This window comes from Pleurodeles waltl, chromosome 1_2, assembly GCF_031143425.1.
Source record: "Pleurodeles waltl isolate 20211129_DDA chromosome 1_2, aPleWal1.hap1.20221129, whole genome shotgun sequence".
Taxonomy (NCBI): domain Eukaryota; kingdom Metazoa; phylum Chordata; class Amphibia; order Caudata; family Salamandridae; genus Pleurodeles; species Pleurodeles waltl.
In genome coordinates, this window is record NC_090437.1 from 778,975,056 (window position 1) to 778,998,203 (window position 23,148).

Genomic DNA, 23,148 nt, shown 5'->3' on the forward strand with positions numbered 1-23,148 from the left:
CCAGCAAATCACTGTTCGCTGGGTCAAACCCGAAAAAGAGTTTCCCGTAGAAAGAAACACCTGCCAGTTTTCCCCCAATTGTCGCTGGAGATAAGCCCTCCCTGATCATAAAAAGCATGAAACGTCCGGTCCGCGCTTCAAGCGTTCGCTGGCCTTGCGCCCAAAAGTTGCCCCAAAAAGGCTCAAAAGATTGAAACTCCAACCATGCAAGTCTGTAATTTCATCTCGTAAATACCGCTAATGACATCTCCACCAGCCCCGTGATCATCATGCCCCCCATTCCCAAATGTCTGCCGGGACCACAGTCTTGTTCTGTTCCGCTCCAGGTGCCAATTCGCGAAAACGCTGCCACTGTGAACGAGATAGGGAACCCCCGGTATATGCGCAGCTTTGAAAATAACATTCAAGGATAAACATAGAAGCATGAACTGCCGCAATAAGCGCAAAACTCTAAGGTCCCTTGCTCTCTGCCTGTTGACCAAATCTACCACCGCCATGTTGTCTACCTGAAAAATCACTGTCCTGTTGGCTAACTCCTGACCCCATACTGCCAGTGCCACCAATAAGGGAAAAAATTCCAGAAACGCGATGCTTCTCCCCTGTTGCAACCAAGGAGCCGGCCATGTTTCCGCACACCACCTCCCATCCCAGTATAAACCAAAACCCAACGCTCCTGCCGCATCAGAAAAAATTAGGACCTGCCAAACAGTGTCCGCCTCGCCAAAAGACATTGGTACCCCATTGAAATTTTTCCAAAAGATCTCCCATATTCTGATGTCCTCTCGTAATGTCAAGGAAACTTGTATCCTGGGGTGTGGAAGTACTGCACCTGACATGGACAAACCCAGCCGCCTACAGAAAGTCCGGCCTCCTCTTACTACCCTACATGCGAAATTGGGATAACCTAAAAGCCTCTGAGCCGTCCGCAAATCTATTTTACGCAAAGTGCGCACCTCTGCTAAGAAAATCAGTATCTCCTCCACCTTTGCCGCTGGCAATCTGGCAACCAATTCTCTTGCATCCAGCTCGATACCCAAAAATGTCAAGATCGTCATTGGCCCTTCGGTTTTTTCCAGGGCCAGGGGTACTCCTGCCTGTTGCGCTAACCTCTGAAACGTGCTCAGCACCCTCCCACACGCTCCGGATGCAGCTGTTCCTACAAATAAGAAATCGTCCAGGTAATGAGTCTCCCACCTATGTCCACTAGTTCTCACAAAAACCCACTGTAGGAAAGTGCTGAAAGTCTCAAAAAGTGCGCATGAGATCGCGCAGCCCATGGGCAGAACCCTGTCTACGTAAATTTTGCCGTCCAGCTGCATGCCCAAAAGGTCAAAATCTGCTGGATGAATAGGAAGCAATCTAAAAGCCGATTGAATATCGCATTTTGCCATTTCCACCATCCTCCCGCACCTTAAAACTAACTTTATTGCATCATCGACTGATGCATAAATTACCTTGGAGTCTTCTTGAACAATGAAATCATTAACTGACGCTCCTTCAGGCCACGACAAATGGTGAATCAAGTGAAACTCTCCCTGCGCCTTTTTGGGTACTACCCCCAAAGGGGATATCATCAGAGAATTACTAGGCCACTCAGAAAAAGGGCCTGCTATTTTGCCTAAACCCACCTCCTTTGCTAATTTGTCGCGCACTATCTGGGGCCGTTCTTTGGCTGACCGCAAATTGTCAGACCATCTCCTTTCCCTGGGACCTTGGTAACCTATTCTGAACCCTTCTCGAAAACCCCATTCCAATAAACGCGCTTTGTCCGTGTTTGGGTAAATGCGCAACCAGGGCAACAGAAATCCCAGTCTAACTGGTGTAGGACCCTTTAGGTGCAGGAGCGCTATGCGTTCCTCTTCCTCTTGAAGCTCTCCACTGTTCTGCTGGGCTGGACAGTGAGAAACATTGAATGACCGGATGACGGCCCCCGCACTTGGAGCAATCATGTTTAAACCTGCATTGTATCTGGAACAAAAACCTTTATTAAAGTTCCAGCAGGCCCCCGTAGTTGCCCCCGTAGTTTTTGTGGCGGTGCCCGCCCCTCCCAGGGCGGGGCGGGCCTGAAAGGGCTTATATATCACTGGCAGTCCACTCGCTGTATGAGTAGACGCCGCTGCCTGCGCCGATGCCATCCATTGCATCCATAACTCTGGATTTACATCCCCCCAAGGTTTCTCCGGATTAACGCTCACCCGAGCCCTGAATTCCTCGTCATAGCTGAGCCATGCGAAACCCCCCAAATGCATTTGTGCCTTTCTAATGATGTCCATGTATTTAAACAATGCAATGGCCCTGTCCGGGTATTTCTCGCAGTATATACTGGAAAATATCAAAAAGGCCGACGTCCAATTGTCCATTGTGATAGGGACCCTGGGCCTGCGCGCTAGTTCCCATTCCTCCTCTTTGGAACTATCCTTGGCATGTATGTCCCTATGTAGTAGTTTAAAAACGGCCACATACTCGTGTTTCCATATCCTGGCTTTCGTTTTCTCGGCTATGTGTGACCCGAGTGGCATCGCCAAACCCATATATGGCAGGCGCTTTTTATGACCTCCCCCTTCTTTGTCCTCTACTGTCGTCTCCCCCGCATCCGCCTTACTATTTTTGGCTACATCTACTGTTGCGGCGCCCTCCTTCTCCTTGCTCACAGCCGTTCCTTGTATGGAACTAGTGCCGGATACCTCCAAAACAGACCCGTCTCCTAATCCCAATGGACCTACTTGTGCTAGTCTCCTTCACTGTCTCTCCCCCTTCGCCCCACACTGACCACCATCTCTTACCTCCGACATTCTCTCCCAAATTCCTCGACTTCTGCCACGCGGCGCGGCTTGCCGCCCTCCTGTGGGGCCTTCCGTTGGGATCATATCCTGTAACACAGAAAACGAAGAAGAGGTTGCGCCGCTCTTGGGCCCTCGGGCCACCACTTTTTTGACAGCGCTCATCTCCAAATCCCGAATTTCCCCATCTTCCCATTCATCCCCCTCTTCTTCATAATCCAGTTCCAACTCATCTTCTCCTCCCCATTGGCCACTATGTTGGGCCGCAGCTCTTGCCTTGATTGATGTTGTCTCCGTCGCCTCCATGCCCGCATGGCGCACACCATCAGGACGGTATCCGTGCTCCCGCGTGGTGGAGAAGGCCGCCGCAGACCCCTCCCATGCTTCGTACCAACGCGTTTGGGCCGTGTTGCGCCCAGTTGGCGTGGCCCGTCCCTTGCCAACCTCCGTCATTGGCATTGATTTACTTTTACCCCTGTGACCGTATGCGTCACCGGGTTTCCCCACGCCAACTTGCCCCTCGGCCGCACTAGCCTCTTGTCTCTGTTCTCCTTCTGGCTGTGGGACCCATACCCAGGTTCCACTTGCCGGCCCTGGCTGCTGCGCACCTATGTTTTCCCTGACCTCTCTGGCCCTTTTGGCCGCTTCGAAGCGAGCGGTCGCCTCTTCCCTGTCCCTACACAACTGTGTCCACCTGGCTTCCTTCTCCAGGGCGACCCTGCGCTGTTCCCGTATTCTGGCCTCCAGATCCCAGGTCTCCGCCGGGTCCCAATTCCCCTGCATGTGTGGGGCTGCGTCCTCTCTGGGCCCTACCTCGTGTACTGACTTGGTTTTCCCATCTCTAGCTTGCCGGGGCGCCGCCTTGGCTCTCCCCGCCCCCCCTCTGGATCTGCCCGAGTACTTGCCTCTCTTCTTTACTGGGGCCCCAAAACCCCCAGGGCTGTGTCCCTCTCCTTTGTGGCATGACAAATCTAATGGGGCAAAAACCCCACTGGGCCCCGGTAGGGGCTGCTCATTCGCCCTGTCGTGCCCTGTGTGCCCTCCCTCCGCAGCCGGTTGCCCCGCTGGGACCACAGGGTCGGCCCCTATCGGCGTGCCGCCTGCCTCTCCTGTTCCCTGTCCCTCATCCAGGGCCCCTGAGGCTCCTCCGCTGAACATCAGCGGGCTGTGCGCACTGTGAAAAACCTGTTGCGTTTCTGGGCCCTGTCCCGGGGATACCGGCCCTTCCTCCTTGTCCCCATCTGAGTCCTGCAAATCGCATGCCGCAACTGCCGCCGCGACCCGGCCCGATGCTGCCCTTGTCGGGCGCGACATGCCCACCCAAGCCTGCTCTAACACTCCCGTTCTGAGTAAATCCACGCGGCCTGCCCCACCCAGCACGTGGAGCGCAGCCCTCACAGCCTCTGCGTCATGGCTAGCAGCCATGGCCTTCCTTGTTTTTATGTAGATTGTTGTATCTGTATTTTCCTGTATTATTATTATTATTATTATTTTTGTAATCCTATATTTTTTTTTTTTTTTTTGTCCCCCAACTGATGTCCCTACAATAATCAATAACCAGTGTGGGCCCCCTAATGGGCGAATTTTCTGCCTCAAAAAACCTTGGCCCTGCCTTTTATCCAGTATTATATATATATATATATATATATATATATATATATATATATATATATATATATATATATATATATATATTTTTTTTTTTTTGTACCTTAGGCCTGCGAGCCTAAAATCTCTTTTTTCCCCTGTGTTATTTCTGTGCCTGTCTGTATTTTATGTTTTTTTTAAAAAAAAATTGATGTCCGAGGGGCCCCGCCCGGATTTATTAACGGCCCCCGGAGTGCCTGCCTAGCGGTGACTAGGGCCCGTGTGCACCCGGCCCCAAACACGTGGCCTGCGCGTACCCCTGAAATCGGCACCTGCACGCCCAATCGCGTCCCAAAAAATGCAGCCAAATCGGCCGAAATGCGGACCAAACGCGGCACCCGCAACGTGCCCATGAAACGGCCCGCACGTCTAGCGTGGACCGTTAGCCAATGTGTCGTAATTGCTGCCCCCACCCCCGCCATCCTGTGCGCGCAACCCCCGGCTCACAGTTGTGCCGATCAGTCAAATTTTTATGTGGCACAGAAAACCCCACCCACTGGCTCCCAGACGGCCCTAACTAAACTCTCCTTACCTCTGGCCCTATCCAGGGAACTTCAAAAACTGCCTCAGGGCTATCCTCAAAACTTTCCCCTAACTAACTAGTCAGCGCGGAGAAAGAGGCCGACCCCACCCTCCACCCCCCTTTTATATCCTAACTAACTCCCTCCCCTGCTTACCTGTCCTCCAGTAGGGCGCCTCCGCGTCACTTCCTCCCGTCCCGAACGTACCCGCAGAGAGACTAGACCGGGTCTCTCTCTCCGCGGGCCCCTCCATTGCCAGACTTCTCCTAAAAATATCTGAGATTGATATAATAAAATATCCCTTATCTCCAGTTTACTGAGTTTGAATCCACAAACATTGTATCTTCAAAGTTCTTTGTATGACACAACAGGCTCTTCTTCACAAAATACCTTCCTACATTTATCAAACAATATCTTGGTACATTCCTGCCTGCACACTTTAATCCTCTTCTCTGCATTTAGCCAACTTCCCTAAAATCAATTGAAGTAAACAAGGCAGTAGAGTTTTCTCTCATCTTACCGCCACGGCTTGGAACTACCTCCCTCTCCAAATTAGGGCTACTTCTAATCATCTTCTGATCAGAAAGTAAGTTAAAAACATGGCTTTTCCAAACTAATGCTCTTTTAGGTTTCTGAGTCTTACAGCATCAGAATGTCTTCCAGTATTTGTATGATTTACAAAAACTCTAATCAGTCAATCAATTTCTTAAATCTGCAGGCATCTGTAAACAACCAGTAATCTGCAAGCGGAGGTAATCAAGAAGTCAAATTAGGACTGAAATACAGTTGCCCTTTTACAGTATCAATGACTGCTATATTCTTCAAAGGACTTTAAATCTCTGGAAAGTTGGCAGACAGATGTTCCACGACAGGCCGAATTTTGAACAAACTATCATGATATCAAGGATTATCAAGTTATCCACCCTACAATCTACAGGTCTTAATAATGATGAAGGTTTGTGCTATTAAGCTATTGAGAAGGCGTGATATGGCTTAGGGAAGAATGGTAGCCCAGGCCTCAAGCTATTTTTTTTAATGGGTTTGTGTTGGTTGTAGTTCGGAATAGGGCGTTCCTAGTGTGGTTTGGGGAGGGAGAATGCACAACAGGTGAGACATACATCTCAGGTCAGCCCTGTTGGTTACTGGCCCTAGTTGCACCATGACAGGTACCACTAGTTTGTGAAGTATGAAGTGGGAGTTGTGGAAGGGGGGAGTTGAGAGTGTTTTTTTTTTATTTTGACCCAGCATTGTAACATTTCAATACATTCATTGGACAGCTACACACCAAGACCACGCAAATCGCCACCTGAGATGTCACAGCACTGAGAACACATCGGGCTCATAGTAGCGCATTCTTGCAGGGAGACTAAGGCCCTCATTACAACCCTGGCAGTCGGTGTAAAAGTGGTGGTAATACCGCCAACAGGCCAGTGGAAAAAAATTGAATTACGGCCATGGCTGTTACCGCCATGCCAAACCGCCACTTTTACACTTCGACCGCCAGGGTGGTAACGACCGCTGGGCTGGAGACTTCGGTCTCAAGCCCGGCGGCCGTCACTAGACCGACGGCGGTATCAGGACCCCGCATACCACCATGGATTTCGTGGGGTTTTGTACCGCCACGAAATCCATGGTGGTAGGCGCTATCAGTGCCAGGGAATACGTTTCCTGGCTCTGATTGGGGTCTTCTCCTCCCTCCTCCCCCACCCCTGAGTCCTCCCCCAACACCCACGACCCTCCTACCAACCCCCAAAGGTGGTAGGCCCCCACCCACCCCCCAACAGAAACACCCACACACACACACCCCACATCCCCCACATGCATGCTCACACCACACATACACTCACACGTACATGCACACATACATGCACACAGACATATTCGTCACATTTACCATACAACCAATACACCCCCGCATGCATACACGCACTCACATAACCCCTCTACACACACGCATGCACACCCCCATGCACGCACACAACACACAACATCCCCCACCCACTCCCCTAACGGACGATCAGCTTACCTGTTCCGGTGATCCTCCGGGAGGGAACGAGATTCATGGGGGCTGCTCCGCCACCAGCACCCCGTCACCAGAACACCGCCACACCGAATATTGGGTTGTGATTCGGTGGGCGGTGTTCTGATGACGTGGCGGTGGAGGTGGAGCAGCCTCCACTTCACCGCCGACCGCCAGTATGGCTGCTGGCGGCTCTCTGTGCGAAAAAAGGCGGAGGGCTGCCAGCAGTCATGATACGGTTGGCGGAAGACCGCCTACAGTGGTGGTCTTCGGCCCGGAGTAACCTCGGCGGTCTTGCCAAAAGACCACCGAGGTCCAAATGAAGGCCTAAGTGTCATATCATGGAATGTCAATGGCATGTTAGACAAAACTAAGAGAGGGACAGTTTCAAACGTGGCTCACAAATCCAACTCTAATATCTTCATGATCCAAGGAACACACATCATGGGAAATAACTGTCTCTTCTTGACCTGCAGGGGGTATTCGCATGTATAGCACTCGAGGTTCCATGGGATGTTGCCATCTTGGTCTGCCAGCATACCTCCCTGGCAGTAGCCAGGGTGTGGCACAATGCTAAAGGCCATTAAGTAGCAGTGTCTTGGACTCTGAAGGAGTCCCAGATTTCGCTTGTTTCTGAGCATCCTTCTCATGGAGCTACCAGACTTACCATGGATTTTGGGAAGGGACCTCGGTGAGGTAGGCAACCGTGGTCTAGATCGTTCCTCAGCCTCTGCCACATTGGATCCGGCCCAACGCTGGATCCGGCCCAATATTACTAACCACCTTACTATACAATCTGTCCCTCCTCGTGGATGTATGGAGGGCACACCATCACGCAGAACACGGCTACACCTTCTATTCTGGTGCACACAGATCCTTCTCTTGTTTAGACTGCTTTCTTCTTCCCAAGTGGAATGGCCATCAAGTCCTTGCTGTCCGGATGCTGGCTAGAGGCCTGTCAGACCACTTGCCAATGCTGCTGGACTTTGCATGGGGGCCTGACTGGTCTGAGCGGTGTGGCATTTGAGCTGCAGGAGCCTCCAAAGAGATGAGTTTCATGGGGCTTTGCGAACACATATGTCAGTGATTTTTAAAAGAAAACTGCAGGTCAGTTGGCTCCCTGGGGTTTCTTTAGAAAGCCTACAAGGCCACTCTATGTGGCAAATGTATCCGCTCCAAAATAGGATGACTTTGTTGGGCCCAGCAGGGTGACATACCTAGAATCATGGATCCTTGACCTTGAAAGGTCCTATATAGCTTAATCCTGCACAATTCTATACACATGCAATGTTTGATCAAACAAGAGCTCATGCAGGAGGCCTTCAAGGCATGGATGGCTGCTTATAGCTGTATCTACCAGGGGGGAGACAAGGCAAGCAAAACAGTGCATTGGTTATGCACCCCCACACCTCTGGAGACCCAGTTGCCTATATTGAGTCTGATGTTGGCCATGCGAAGTTGAAAGTGAGACCATAGTGGAGCCATTTCCTGCCTACTACAGGATACTCAATGGTCCCAATCCTGCAGGTCCCCTGCAAGGAGTTCAGAGGCAGAGGTCACCAGGAAAGAGTTCAGAGCAGCCCTAGCACAGCTTCAGACAGACAAGGCATCGGGCCTAACAGCTTACTGGCTGAGTTTTGGTAAATTATATAGCCGCAGGCGGCCCTATTTCTGTTACAAACTGTCAAAGAAGCCCTGTTGAGGGTTGAGCTACCCAGAGACCTTAGAGTGGCAGATATAATAATGATACCAAAGCCAGGCCTCAGCAGCTCAAACTGTTACACCACACTTACTTCACAAGAACACGATTGTTCAAAATGGGATTGGCTGGCTCAGGATGTTCCCTGCGCTATAACGACCCCACCTGGGGCCTGACACATACTTTCTGAAGCTGTCCTGTTCTATCACCCATTTGGGCAGGAGCACAGGGAACCTTCATAGACAATACTTGGCTGGAAGGTACCCAAAGGCCCAAAATTGATCCTTTTTCACATCGCCGAGGCTATGGAGCGGGACAGATACAAGAAACATTGCTCTGGTTGGGCCTACTGAATGCTAAGTGTGACATTGCATGGACATGGAAAGACACTACGTCCCCTTCTGTGGATAGATGAGCCTCCATAGGACCGCCGTTGAGTGATTGCATGGTATGGGATTTGAGGATAAATGCTATTTGTTTCACCTTGGATTGGGGTTAACCAATGTGGCTCACTAACTGGCTTGCTTGTGTGTACTATGGGGATACACTCTGCTGAGCAGGGAGGTCAAATATGGGCCAAGATATTAGCTAACTGGCCCTCAAAGTGATCAACCACCTTGTTCACCTGACAATCTGGGTTTGTGCCTCACTGGGCTACTAGACAAAACATACGGAGCATCAGCAGATTGCCAAGTCACCAGACTCTAATGACTTCCAGAAGGCATTCGACTCAGTGGATTGGAATATCTGTTTGTTCTCTTGACCAATTTTGGCTTTGGACCAAAATTAATCAGCTCTGTACAAATGCTATAAACGAACTTCCGAACGAGACTGCATCAGACTGGTTCAATATAGAGGGACACTCACCAGGGCTGTTCCTTTTTCCCCTTACTCTTCACATGGGAGATTGAGCCTCTGACAACCTGGGTGCGGGTGGACGCTTTGTTTTGTGGTTTCCAGTGGTCTCCGACAGTCAGCGACAGAATATGCCTTTGTGCAGATAATGTCCTGTTTTATCTAGATTACCTTGTGGTGTCAGGGCCCGAGTCCTTCAGATCCCCCAGTTTTTTAGTACCTACTCCTGCTTGCATATGAACAAGGCCAAATCATCCATATATCCTATTACCCAATGCCGGATAGATATGACATGGGTGCCAGAGCTGGGGGTGCTCCCCTCGGGGTTTAAATACCTGGAGGTCTTTATCAATGAAGACAGGGCCAGGGGACGTGAGAGGTCAACCTGCAGTCCTGTTGAAAAGTGGTTTATTAGTAGGTGCAGGTAGATACATATCACTATTTATAACACCACAATCACAAATATAGCCCATTGGAATCAAAATAAATTAATTGTTGCTCACCCTTGGTAGGTTGGCTGATGAGCAGTCAGGCTTAACTTAAGAGACAGAAGTGTAAAGCATTTAATATCACCAAAACAGTAAATATGTAGGACACAACACACAATAAAATTCCAACTTAAATTTGTAAAAATAGAGACTATTTTTATGTTCCAAATGACACAGAAATGGCAAAATTCCAATGTAGGTAACCAGAGATATGAATTTGTAAAAGTTAAATGTAAAAATGTGCTTTCTAGCACCCAAAAGTGAAAAGTGCCAACCGCAGCTATCTGGCCGCACCTGACCGGGGCAAAGTCAAAGTTTAAGGCTGACTGCAATGGAGCGCGGATTGGCTATAATGAGCGGTGTGCCTCGGTCAACATTTTATCTTTGCACTTAACAACCTTTTTTGCTCTTTTTCTCTGAACATCAAGTGAGTCTCCTCTACAGGCCAATTTTCAGTTAGACAATGGCGACTTGCTTCAGTGCAAGGCTTCATTGAAATTCAGGAGTTCTTGGTTTGTGTCGTCGACAGGTAGAGATCTGGACCTTTCTGTGACGTAAATATGAATTTCAGGCCAGGTCGCGGTTCAGCTTCGCCGGCTTGACTCTCAACGACATATCGGTTAACCTATGGAGCTTTTTACAAAAATTCTCCAAATGATGTCAAACTTCTGGAGCTTCTTGTAGAAGATCCTGTTGGGGTTTTGAAGGGTCCACAACACCAGCCAAGGTTCCAGAAGCTCTGAGTTGCTCCTTTGAGGGCTGGAACTACAGTTACTACAATGCACCTATTCAAATTCTTAAAACTCCACTGGACATTGGTCAGATGGTCCTTGCTTGGTGGAGTTGATGCAGGTGACTTCTTCTAACTCTTTTATACCCTCTACTTTAAGGGAGTCCATTTCTTAAACTTTAAAGTAAGGCAAAGTCCTTTTTCATGAAGCCCAGAGCGTGCAGCAGGTGGAGTCCTTATGAGGGTAGTTCTCTTGTGTTGCAGACGAGGGGTTCATCAGGGCAGCCCTACTTCTCTTGATGTTTCCAGGCAGGGATCTGCAGTGCTGTGCAGCTCTCCCATATTTATTCCTCATTCTGAGGTGGAAAGGAGGGGAGGCTCTCCCAACTAATGGGGTTCCAGTTGCCACCCTCTGTGATGATCACTTCCTAGGAAGTGTTGCATATTTGTGTCTGAGAATGCACATCTCATAAAAAATCAAAAAAGACAAAATCTCTCCTGGAGGTTCAGGTCTGGGTAACTCAACCCACAGCTGTGGCTAACCTCTCACTACAGTCCCCTTGCAGCCCATCACCTAAGATAATTAGGGAGGCTCACATGTGGCTGGGGGTGCAGAAAGCGGTGGTGGGCCTGGGTCCTGCACTATCTGTCTTTCTCTCTTTGAAGACCAGTTTGGCCACCTACCCCCCTTCCTGGCCTGGTATCTGCAACTAGGGACTTATGGGTAGGTTGTCAGAGCCAATTGTAATCATATCTGTTACACCTGACAGCCTTAGGGTGGTCATCCCCCAACTTTTTCCCTGCCTCCCTCCGTAAACATGGTAACATTGGTTCCTACCCAAAAGGCATATTTAATTTACTTGCAAGTCTCTAGTAAAGTGCACTAGAGGTGCCCAGGGCCTGTAAATTAAATGCTACTGGTGGGCCTCCAGAACTGCTTGTGCCACTCACATAAGTAGCCTCTTAACCATGTCCCAAGCCTGCCATTACAAGGCCTGTGTGTGAAGTTTCCCTGCCACTTCGACTTGACATTTAAAACTGCTTGCTAAGCCTTAAACTCCCCGTTTTCTGAACATGTCACCCCTATGGTAGGCCCGAGGTAACTCTATAGTGCAGGGTGTTATTTAAGTAAAAGGCAGGACACGTCCCTATGTGCTTTACATGTCCTGGTAGTGAAAAACTCACAAATTCGTTTTCTACAAGTGTGAGGCCTTAAGTAAAAGGCAGGACATGCCCCTATGTGCTTTACATGTCCTAGTAGTGAAAAACTCACAAATTTGTTTTCTACAAGTGTGAGGCCTGCTCTTTTCATAGACTAGCATTAGAATTGCCTTCATATACTTTTAAGTGCTACATTCGGGTCTGGAAGGAGTAGCCCTGTCCTCTTTAGTATTGCCAGAATGGTTATAGAAAATCCTGCATACTGGTAAATTTGGATTTAATATTACTATTTTAGAAATGGCTCTTTTAGAAAGTGGGCATTTCTCTGCACTTACTGCCATCTGTGCCTTACAGCTTGTCTCCAATCCATGTCTTGTCTGTGCTGGTTCCACCCAGACAGCCATAAAACACAGGACACTCAGTCACATCTGCATTCATCTGCATACTGGATGGGTCTCCCTTGGCAGGAAGGGTGAAGGGGCTCTCTCTTACATTTCAAAGGTCAGTGGCCTGCCCTCACACAAAGGCCTAACAACCCCCCACAGAGATCCTGGCAGACAGGGCAGGGCTAAGAGGGGAAATTGTGCACTTCAAAACCACTCTTTTAAGCTTCCCCCTCGTCAAAGGCATTTTGGGGTACATAAACTGGGTATCGGATCCCACCAAATCAGACACTTCTGGGCCTACACTTGGACTCTGTCACAGAGACTGCCTGGCTGCCCAACGGACTCATCTGGACTGCTTTGCTGAAGGACTGCTTTCCTGCTTGTTGCTCTGCTGCCTGGTGCTCCTGACCCTGCTGGAAGGACTCTGCCTTCTTCCTAAAGTGCTCTCCAAGGGCTTGGATTGCCTCTTGTTTCTGAAGTCTCAGGACCAACAATCAATTCACCTCTTCAGAAAATCCTAGTGCATCGGAAAATTGATGCAATGCCTGCAGAAATCACTGAAATGCCTGCATCATGGCTGGAAAATCACGTACCACTGCTCAGCACTGGCTTCCCGACTGTAAATTCGATGCAGCACCTGCCTTGCAGTGGAAAATTTGTTGCATCGCCTACTGGATTGATGCAGCACCAGCTTCTTCTACAAGCGTGTCAAGGATTTTAAACACATTGTCCCATGGCATCAAAATATCCCCACATCACAGTGAGGAACCAAGACTGAGCTCCTGAAAAATGACGCATCACCTTGCAGCGTGGAAAGAAATGATGCATAGTCTGTGCTGGAAACTCCATTGCAACACCCTATTTTTCCTCCTCTTCGGTCCCCGTGCGTCATTTTTTTTTATGCATCCAAAGGACTGTGTACTACAAGATTATAACCACTGTTTCTTAATAATTGAGACACTTTCAAATCTTTAAAAAGTGATATTTCAACTTATGCTTATTGGATTTTTTATCATTTTAACCTTATTTTATTCAGATATATATTATCTATTCTTCTAAACCTGGGTGGTGTATTTTTGTGGTGTTTTCACTGTGTTACTCTATGAGTTATTGCACAAATACTTTACAAATTGCCTTGTAAGTTAAGTCTACCTGTGCTGTGCCAAGCTACCAGAGGGTGAGCACAGGATAACTTGTGTTGTGTTGTGACTTAACCTGACAAGGACTGTGGTCCCTACTTGGACAAGGGTGTATACCTCTGCCAACTAGAGACCCAATTTCTCAAAATACCCAATTACCATATACCTTTTAAACAGAACACTGGACCTTGTTAGCAGAGCCCAGGCACAATCAGAGCCAGAAAACCAGCATCTAGTAGTCCAAATGGGGCCAAAAGTTTGGGGGACACCTGCATAAAAATCCCTGTTTTTTTACAAGTCTCAACTGGAGTTATTGTCCTCCCTCCTGCTGTCCTTGCTTGGACGATTGGCCATATTCAAGATGGTCTTCCTTCCAAAGCTCCTTTACCATCTTCAAAACCACCCTTTCCCGGTGGGGTGAGCCTTTTTCGCCAAAGCCACCACCCTGATAAGGGGCCTCTTATGGGATGGAGGACTCCCTTAGATCACCCTGGAGAAGTGCTGCAGACCTAACTTTGAGGGTGGCGTGGCTACCTTGGATATACTATTATATTACAGGGCAGCTCACCTCCAGATAATCAATGACTGGTGGATTGAGGGGTTTGACGACCCGGCATACGCAGTGAAGGGGTGGTTCATGGATCGAGGTAACCTCTCCAACTTACTCTACATGGGGAGCATCCCAAGCTCCCTCCCTATCGCCACAAGGGTTGTACTGTCTATCTGGTTGGATGCGGCGAAGTCCATGAGATGGGCAGGCAGGCTTACACAGGGTACCCCATGTGAGAGGGGACTTGACTCCTGCAGGTTGCAGCCCTCTGCTGCTTCTCCAAATAGGACACAACAGGCATTGCAACCTTGGGTGATGTGCTTCATGGCGGGTCCCTGAAATCCTTCATAGAGATGCAGACTGAATACCACATGCACCGTACCCACTACTTTTGCTACCTCCAGCTCCGGTGCTCACTCATGCCATACTTGCAACATAACACGGACATCCCTGAATACTTGCCTATGGAGGCGAAGATCCTACTTACCAATAGCAAGGAAATGCAAACTCCATGTCCGATACCGGATCCCACTGCTGAACCAACCAGACCCAATGATCGGGGTAAGGGTGGCGTGGCTGCGGGACTTGGGACTGCTGAAGGATGTGGACTGGATTGAGGTTGTGGCTGTCCCTAGTGAGATGGTGATAGCTTCTTAGTTCCGGCTGATCTAGCTCAAACTCTTAAACAGCACTTACCCCACAAAAACACCTTTGTTCAAAATGGGATTGGTTGCCTTGAGATGTTGCTTGTCCTGTAAATACCCCACAGGAGACCTGATACATACAATCTGGTGCTATCCAGTTTCATCTCCCATTGAGAGGGAGAACTGGGAACCTTGGAGACAAACTGGGCTGGAATGTACCCAGAGACACAAAATTGATCCTTTTACACATCACAGAGGATATGGGGGCGTGACAAATACAAGAGAGCGTTGCTCTGGTTGGGCCTACTGATAGCTAAGCGTGACTTTGCAAAGGTATGGAAAGACAGTACAGCCCCGTCTGTGCATAGATGAGCCACTGGCATGGATCACTGCATGAGTCTGGAACGTCTGGTGTGTTTTTTTACAAGGGGATGCTCACAGAAACACCATAAGATTTGGGAGGTATTGGGCAGAACACAGAGGGATACATTTGGAATCATGTCCACCCAGATCATGGTACTTGTTAGAACATGTACGCCTCCGGAGGGCCTCCGTTGAGTGATTGCATGAGGCAGGATTCAAGGCTTAATGCTATTTGTTTTGTCTTGGATGGCAGTGAGCCAATGTGGCTCACTAACTGGCATGCTTATTTGTACTGTGGTGACTCTGCTTTACTTCACTAATGGCTTTGTACCATGCATGGGCATTGTGGTGTTAAAACCAATATAAACTTTAAAAAAAAGGGGTTTGTACTATTTCCTTCAAGATACATAGATACCCACTACATGCTATACCTGACATGCTAGTCAAAGAACTCTAGATATTTTTTCAAGTATGTTAGGCATGCTATAAGCTGTTTTAGGCATGACAGTTTTGAGTAGGGGGTGATATTATGTAGCATGTTTTGAGCAGAATTAACAAAGAATTATGTATTCAAATGCTGTAATTTTTGGTTGATAACATGGTAGTTTCAAATATTGAACATACTGGGATTTTGTTATCATTATGTAAGCAATGTGCTTAGTACATTGTCATTTATATGCTTTCTCACTTTAAATATAAAGAGATACCCATTGATTTATTATCCCCAGGAACATTTAAGTAGAATATGTGACCTTGACAAAGCTAAAAGATGTGAATGAAATGTTGCCTCTGGTGTGTGGTTGCTACCCCCACCAATTGTTTCTCTGCACCTTAATTTTAATCCGCTTTTGCAGTTATTCATGGAATTAAATAAAGATGTTTTACTTTTCAAATCATTATGGCCCGGCTCTATCTACAGCAAATAACAGGAAGGGAACGTGGAACAATTATAGAATGAACATTTTTGTCTCTAAGTGGCTTCATTGCACTAAGATATTTGTGTTTATTTTTTTGTACCTGAATTGAAGTGGTATACTTTTGATAGCAATAATGGTTGTGCGTGAAATAGAGTGACATTGGCAATCTGCAGTGTTTTGGGTGTTCTGCAGCAGGCGGGGATTTCAACCGTGAAGATTGTTAGTGCAAACTCACATACAAGCTGCACTCAAACGGATAGACCTTTAGTCCTGGGCTGAAGTTAAGATCTTCAAATCAACAATACATCAATAACCATGAAGCATATTAGGCCCCATAGGAATGACAGAGGTTAGTACATTTGTATATCATGAAGGTTTATTAGCAGATTAGGAAAGTTATTAGTCATGACTATTGATTCATGAATCAATAATCATCATAAATTCTGCTGGTCAGTATACATCAAAGCAATTCAAAATATAGCAAATACATAGACTATTTAAAGTAGTCATATGCAAATCAAGTAAATTTCAGGTTCCCCTTATGGGAAATTCCCTGATGCTAATCTATGAAATTGAAAGAATGTGGGAAAGGGGCATGATAAAATAAAGATTCATTCATGTAAGACAAAATGAATTAGATAACTACAGTATGAGCAAGAGCAAATTAATGCCTGAAGTCTCAAGAAAGTGGAAAGGGACATCTGAGTCTAAACAGCTCAACAATGCACAATTACATCATACAATTCTCAATAGTTTGCAACACTCTCCATGGGTCTCAGGGAGTGGGGATCATTTAGAATCCAGCATTCCGCAATGCAATGGCTTCACCATTCATCCCAGCCATCGCACAATAGACGCTTACTGCTGCACGGCCTTCAAGAGATATTGCGTAAAAAGATGATACATCACAATCAGCTTGTTCCAGGGACAGATGTAAAAATGTACTATTCACTGTCTATGGAGCACATACGGATACCAGTTCTCACAGAAACCAAAACATTTGCAATATTTAGCTAGCTCAACTGTTGCAGCTTGGATGTGAAACAAGAAAAAGGAATCACAGCAGCCAAAATACATTTTCAATATTAGAATGAGCTGTTAAACTAAGGCCTGCGTTAAATATGGTTAACTTAATGTGAGCATCACTAACTATCGTTAACTTTAAAATGAAAATCTCATAGTGTGTATTTGTAAAGCAAATTAGTATATATGTTAGGCAAATATAGAGGCCCATATTTATACATCTATTGCGCAGCATTTGCATCATGTATTGACGCAAATGTGGCGCAATCTTACAAAATATAATTGTATTTTCTAAGTTTGCACTGCTTTTGCATCACAAAATTATGCAAATGCAGCGCAAGAAAAGTATAAATATGGGCCAGAGAGTCACCAAGTTCAAAGAACACTCAGGTGTGCCATGTTTTATTTTGTTGTGGAAGATTTTTGGGACCTTTAGTTGGTTACGCTTATAGAAAGGGCAGGGCACTTGATAGTGATCAGGAGTTGATTGTTTGCCAAATTAGTAATTTCAGAGTTGAAGAGATGTTCTCCCATAGTGTTTTAATGGCTACCTATTTGGTGCAATATTCTGGGCAACTTCAAGATTGGAGATCTAACAGTGATTCCTGTTGCTAACATAATTAGATCACCTAAGACATACTTTATAGGGCAGATCACATATCCACTCCAGGCATAATGTCTGATTTGAGCTGATGAAGATTTTTAGGCAGTTGGCCGTGGTGCTGATGGTGACAGATTGAACAATGATGAGTGGAAGTGTATGGAAGGATGAACGGTTGTTGGTGCTTTCGGATTTTAGGAATACTAGTTCATTTTTGCCTACGCTGAGATTCAGGAAACTATAAACATCCTCATTTCATTGTCAGACAAGCAGGCGTCTGGGTTCTAGGTTGGTTGTGCTTCTTGGTGATGATGAAGAAGAATCGAGATCCATCAGCATGGGAGTGGTAGACTATATAAGGGTCATTTTTTATTTTCATAAGGGACAGGGGTTGACGTAAATGCCATGCATTACCTAATGATAATGGGTGAATGGGAGGTTCAATAAAAGCAGTTTAGACCAGCAGGGGAGAAAAAAGGTGATGCTCACGCTACTTATGAGAGGTATTGAAGCAGAGCCTGTTGGTCTACTATCTTAACTCCCAAATGCAGTCCAAGGGTAATATCAGGCATGTGTATACTCCTCTTCTACTTCATGGACATCACCCTCAATTCTGCAGAGGACTTTGTTTCTGTGTCTAGCTCTCTGGGTGAAGGTCAGTCTGCTCTGAGTCATGGTGAAGTTGTAAATAGCCCACAGCAGCTCTATAATGTATGGGTTGGTTTTCAAATTAATGGGTATGACGGAGATGGTCCTGAGGTTGTTGGTTATTATCAGCTCCAGAGTGATTTTCTTCAGCAGAAGTGTGATGATTGCTTGTTGAAGAAGAGGCCCTGGTTCCCTATTTGAAGGGCTGAATGTTGAGAAGAGTTATGGGAAGGGCCACTATGTCATGATACAAATGTTGCTGGGTAAAATATCACTGAATGAGGAAATGTGCGTAAGCTTTTTGTGTTATCTTTGATGGTGGTTATGTAGATTGATGTGAGGGAAACCGTTGGATAAGTTGCTGCTCTATTTTCTCAATGTTAATAGGAATTTATTGACTATTGAAACTTTTAGGTAGGAGTTAACAACTAACTGATGGTAATCTCTTGAGTATTGTTTTTAAACTATAGACACCTTTATATTTTGCACAGACAATAGATCGAACCTTCTCGTAAGGGTTCAAATATCTGACAGTTACCAGATAAAGTAATTTACGAATGTTCAACATGTGGTTTTGGAGACCACTGATTTCTGCACTTCCTTTTAGTAAATAGCCTCAGAGTTTCAAAGCTCTTGATTTCGTATGTACATCCTTTTCTTATTGCTAATCATCACAACATATTCCTGAGACTGGATATTGAAGACTGAATCAGAGATCATCTAATATACCATTATTTATAATCTAGGTGCTTGAACCATTCAACCACTTCCCTCAATATATTGGTGGAAATGCTTGGCTTTAGAAGGTCACTGTTTCGTATTCATTTTTATTTCTCTACTCACCGGTGGTTGCCATCATGCACACAATCAACCAAAACCAATTTTTTTTTCCCTACGCCTTAATGAAGACGAAAAACACTGCTACAAATGCATTCTTTTGCTAGCAGTTCTGCCTTTTGAGAGGGCACTTTTTGTGGTGTTTGTTCTTAACTTGCTACCTTTGCAAGTGTTCATCAGCCAGTTCACTCTGCACTTGGATTGCAAGTGACGTGCTCGTGCTGCATCCCCTGTTGGCTTTACTGGCTGGATGCTCACCAAAATTTGTTTTTCCTTTTTTAGGGTGGAGCCTACCAGACAGCTTTGTGGTTTGGATCTCCCATTTGCTTGCTTTCTAATTGCTAACTTTATTTGCTTTAGGCTACCAGCTTGAGTTTGTCCATTCCGTTTCCCAAACCCTAATTACTGTATTCTTCCACCAGTACTGAATTTCTGCAAACAGGCCTATAAATCATGTTCTTTTCTTGACACATTTGCTGTGCCTTCAAAGACAGAGGTCAAATGTCAGGCTCTGACTTCCAGAGAGCTTGGTGTTTAGCTTACTTTATCTGACTTCAAAGTGAGAGGATTTATGTGACAATCCTTCTGGGTACCCATGTAAGACAGAAGGCTGTAGGATGTTATTTTTCCTAGCTGGCTACTCAGGTGTGCTGCTTGATGTTATTTTGTTTTCTAGCACAAAACAAAATACAAATGTCTTGTAAATGAACTGTGCAGCTATTTCAGAATATGGAAAGCACAAATGAATACCATTTGTTTGGTAATTCTGAAGTATGGTGGAAACAAATATTTTAATATGACCAAAACAAATCAATACACTAGGTAAAGACATTTCCACACATTCTTTTTTGTGCGCTGTATACGTTTATCAGTAAAACTCTATGTCTGCGCAAATGCAATGGTCATTTCAACTGAAGATGTGTTGTCTGTAATGACAGTGTGCTACCACACCATGCATACTCCACTTTACCCCACTCCACACCACTCCACAGTACTATACTCTGCACCAGTCCACACTATGCCACTTCATTCCAGACTATGTGACTGCACTCTACTCTGCACGATGCTACTTCACGCCACTTCACTCAACGCCTCTATATTCTACAACATTCTTCGCCACTGCTTTCTATACCACTCCACTCTGCACCACTGCAATCTACCCTGCACCACTCCACTCTGTGCTGCTGAACTCTATGCTGCTGAGCTCGTCGCCATAGCATTTCATGCCACTGAATTCTCTGCCAATGTACTCTATACCATTGCACTCCATGACACTCTACTCTGCAACACTGCACACTCTGCCACTGAACTCTATACCACTCTACTCTGTGCTACTGCAGTCTACTGTGCACTACTCTACGCCAGCACACTCTACGCCACTACACTCTACTGGGCACTATTGCACTTTGTGCCACTTCACTCTACACCACTCTACTCTATGCCAGTCATTCTGCCCCACTCTATTATGTACAACTGCACTCTTCACCACTGCACCACTGTACTCTGCACCACTCTCCTCTGTCAATGCCCCCTACTCCACTGCACTCTGACACTCTATTCTGCAAGACTGCACTCTCCACCACTGCACTCTACTCTATGCCAATGCGCTCTAGGCCAATCTACTGTACACCTCTGCACTCTACCCTGCGCCACTCCACTCTGTACCACTTCACTCTACTCTGAAACAATCTACTCTGTCACTGCACTCAGCGCCACTCTATTCCACTCTGCACCACTCCACTCTACACTAGTGGTTTTCAACCTGTGGTTAGGAGACCCTTGGGGGTATGCGAAGCATCCTCAGGGAGTCCGTAGCTGCTTAGAAAATGTATTAATATTAAGAAATCAGGTCCCCAGCATTCAGTAATAACTCACTGCGGGGTCCCCAAGTTCCAATAATGATTCAGTGGGGGTGCCAGGGTCCCAGTACTAATAAAGTGGGGGTTCACAGAAGTCAAAAGGTTGTGAACCACTGCTGTGCGCCATTGCACTCTATACCACTGGACTTTATGCCAAAGGTCTCTACACCACTTTACTCAAAGCCGATGCACTATACGCCAATCTACTCTGCACCACTGTACTTTGCGCCAATTTGCTATATTCCACTCTCACACACCTCTCTATGATGTTCTTCTCCATTACAATCTACTCCAGTCTGACACACTTGTCCACTCTATGCCACTCCCCTCCCCTCAATGCCACTCTACGACACTACTCTTCTCTATGCCACTCTATTCTATGACTCACTGTTCCACTTCTCCACTCAATGCTACTCCACTCTGACACTGTATGCCACTCAACTACACAGCACTCTACTCCACTCTATGCCATTCCACTTTCCTACACTACTCCACTCTATGCCACTCCATTCTCCAAATCCACTCTGCTCTTCATCACTCTACTCTACAACACTCTCCCTTTCGCAGCACCCTCTATGCCATTCCACTCTACCCTACACCACTCCACAGCACTCTATGCCACTCCACTCTGACACTCAATTTAACTCTACTCTACTCTATGCCCTTCCACTCTATAACACTTCTCACTCCACACCCCTCTACGACTCTATACGCGACTCCATAACACTCCACTCTACTCCGCTTTACGACATCCACTCCACTTTACCCTACTAACTTTTGGCCATGCTGAACATCAGCCACACTGGTGTACAAAATGGCAAAAACATATTGGCAAAGCTAATAGCTCTTTCATAGGCGAGACCTATTGACTTTGCTTGTGAAGTCTAGTGCTTAACGCGTAGGCTTGCAACATTCCCTGTAAACCAATTAGCTGTCTTGGTTTATCCATCGCGCTGGCATGTGAGCCTATTGTGTTCAGTATAAAAGATTACTCTCTGCCTGGTAATGCACGCATTCTGTCAAAGATCTCTCCTGTGTTTACTTGTGGCTCGGTGTTTAAGTCTCCAGACACTGTAATGGTACCGGGCACAGGAGGAAGGGGTTGGACTAGCGCTGCGTCCTGGACTTCAGGTACGTTACCCACAACTCAAAACGTTTTTAGTCACTTTCTCGCTTTGTTTAAAAACATACAGTAGCTTCGCTTCTACTTATGAAGTAGTTCAACCTGTTTAACTGGTGGTTCGTATCCCGGATGTGACTTTTGCTTCTTGAAACCATGCCTGTTCCCTTCATGTGAATTCTAATTGTATCCTTTGTTTCAGGTGCAGCCGAGCTGCAGTACATGGCGCTACCGTTCACCAATTTGGAAGTAGCGTTCATCCTCTTAGCTTTTGTTATCTTCTCCATATTTACCCTGGCTTCCATCTACAGCGAGCCCGAGGAAGACAGTGCAGGTAACTAGGCGGCACGGGGTGGGAGCCATCAACGTTCGTTCAGGAGATACTTTTGATTTTATTAATGAGCTGACGAAGGAGAATGCGTGTAATTTTAATACTGTTTATTTTTTCCAGTTGCGTGTGTTCTGCATTTCTTTTCTTTGCAGTGTTTATATTTTTTTAAAAAAAGATATGTGGTATGCCAGTGCTCATGTTGGGGAATACAGGAAAACCGTGAAACTAGTCCTTCTTTCAGTTTAATGGACTTCATAGAGAGAGGATTGACGTCCGTTTTGGTAGTGTTGTCAAACTGGTTGGTTCAGTGCTTTTTCTGGTTGCGCCTCTGGTTTTACCTGGTGACGTCATTCAGAATAACTTTAAAAGGTCACTATAATGAATCTTAGTCTAAAACAACCACAAACTTTATCAAAACAAAGCACATGTTCTGAAACATGCAAAACCATTCTTCTACAAAACAAAAATCCATGCAATTATACTTTGGGCCAAAGTCATATACATTACTAGGAAGATTCATCCATAAAGCAATGTCTAACTATAATTGACCAGTTATTTTTCACCTATATGCACAACAACCTAACCCCTATAATCACATAGGATTTATCTTATCAATTGTTTCGCGATGGAAAACACAAAACATTTAGAAATTGAGATTTTTTTCAGCAGAAGTCGCAGGGGCGGATCCTCCATGAGGGCGGAGGAGCGTCGTCCCCTTCACCACCAGAAGCAACAGCTGCAAAACCCTTATAAGGAAACTATAACAAACAGTGTTTGTTATCGTTTCCTTGTAAAGGGACGGGGCCATGGGGGTGACATGCTCTGAGGG

The 23,148-nt window shown here is 46.3% G+C and overlaps 1 protein-coding gene across 2 annotated transcripts in view; it reads left to right on the forward strand.

The window, feature by feature from the left end:
• The window catches only part of SMIM31 (small integral membrane protein 31), a 149,969-nt gene that overhangs the window by 84,697 nt on the left and 42,124 nt on the right, over positions 1 to 23,148 (forward strand). The window contains exons 1-2 of one of the 2 annotated variants that reach the window (XM_069243874.1): positions 21,862 to 21,999; positions 22,191 to 22,322. In XM_069243874.1, coding sequence (XP_069099975.1) covers positions 21,945 to 21,999; positions 22,191 to 22,322 — 187 coding nt within the window. In that variant the 5' untranslated portion in view covers positions 21,862 to 21,944. Of the gene's footprint in view, positions 1 to 21,861; positions 22,000 to 22,190; positions 22,323 to 23,148 lie in introns of those variants that run through there. The other variant, XM_069243884.1, reaches the window with a different exon arrangement.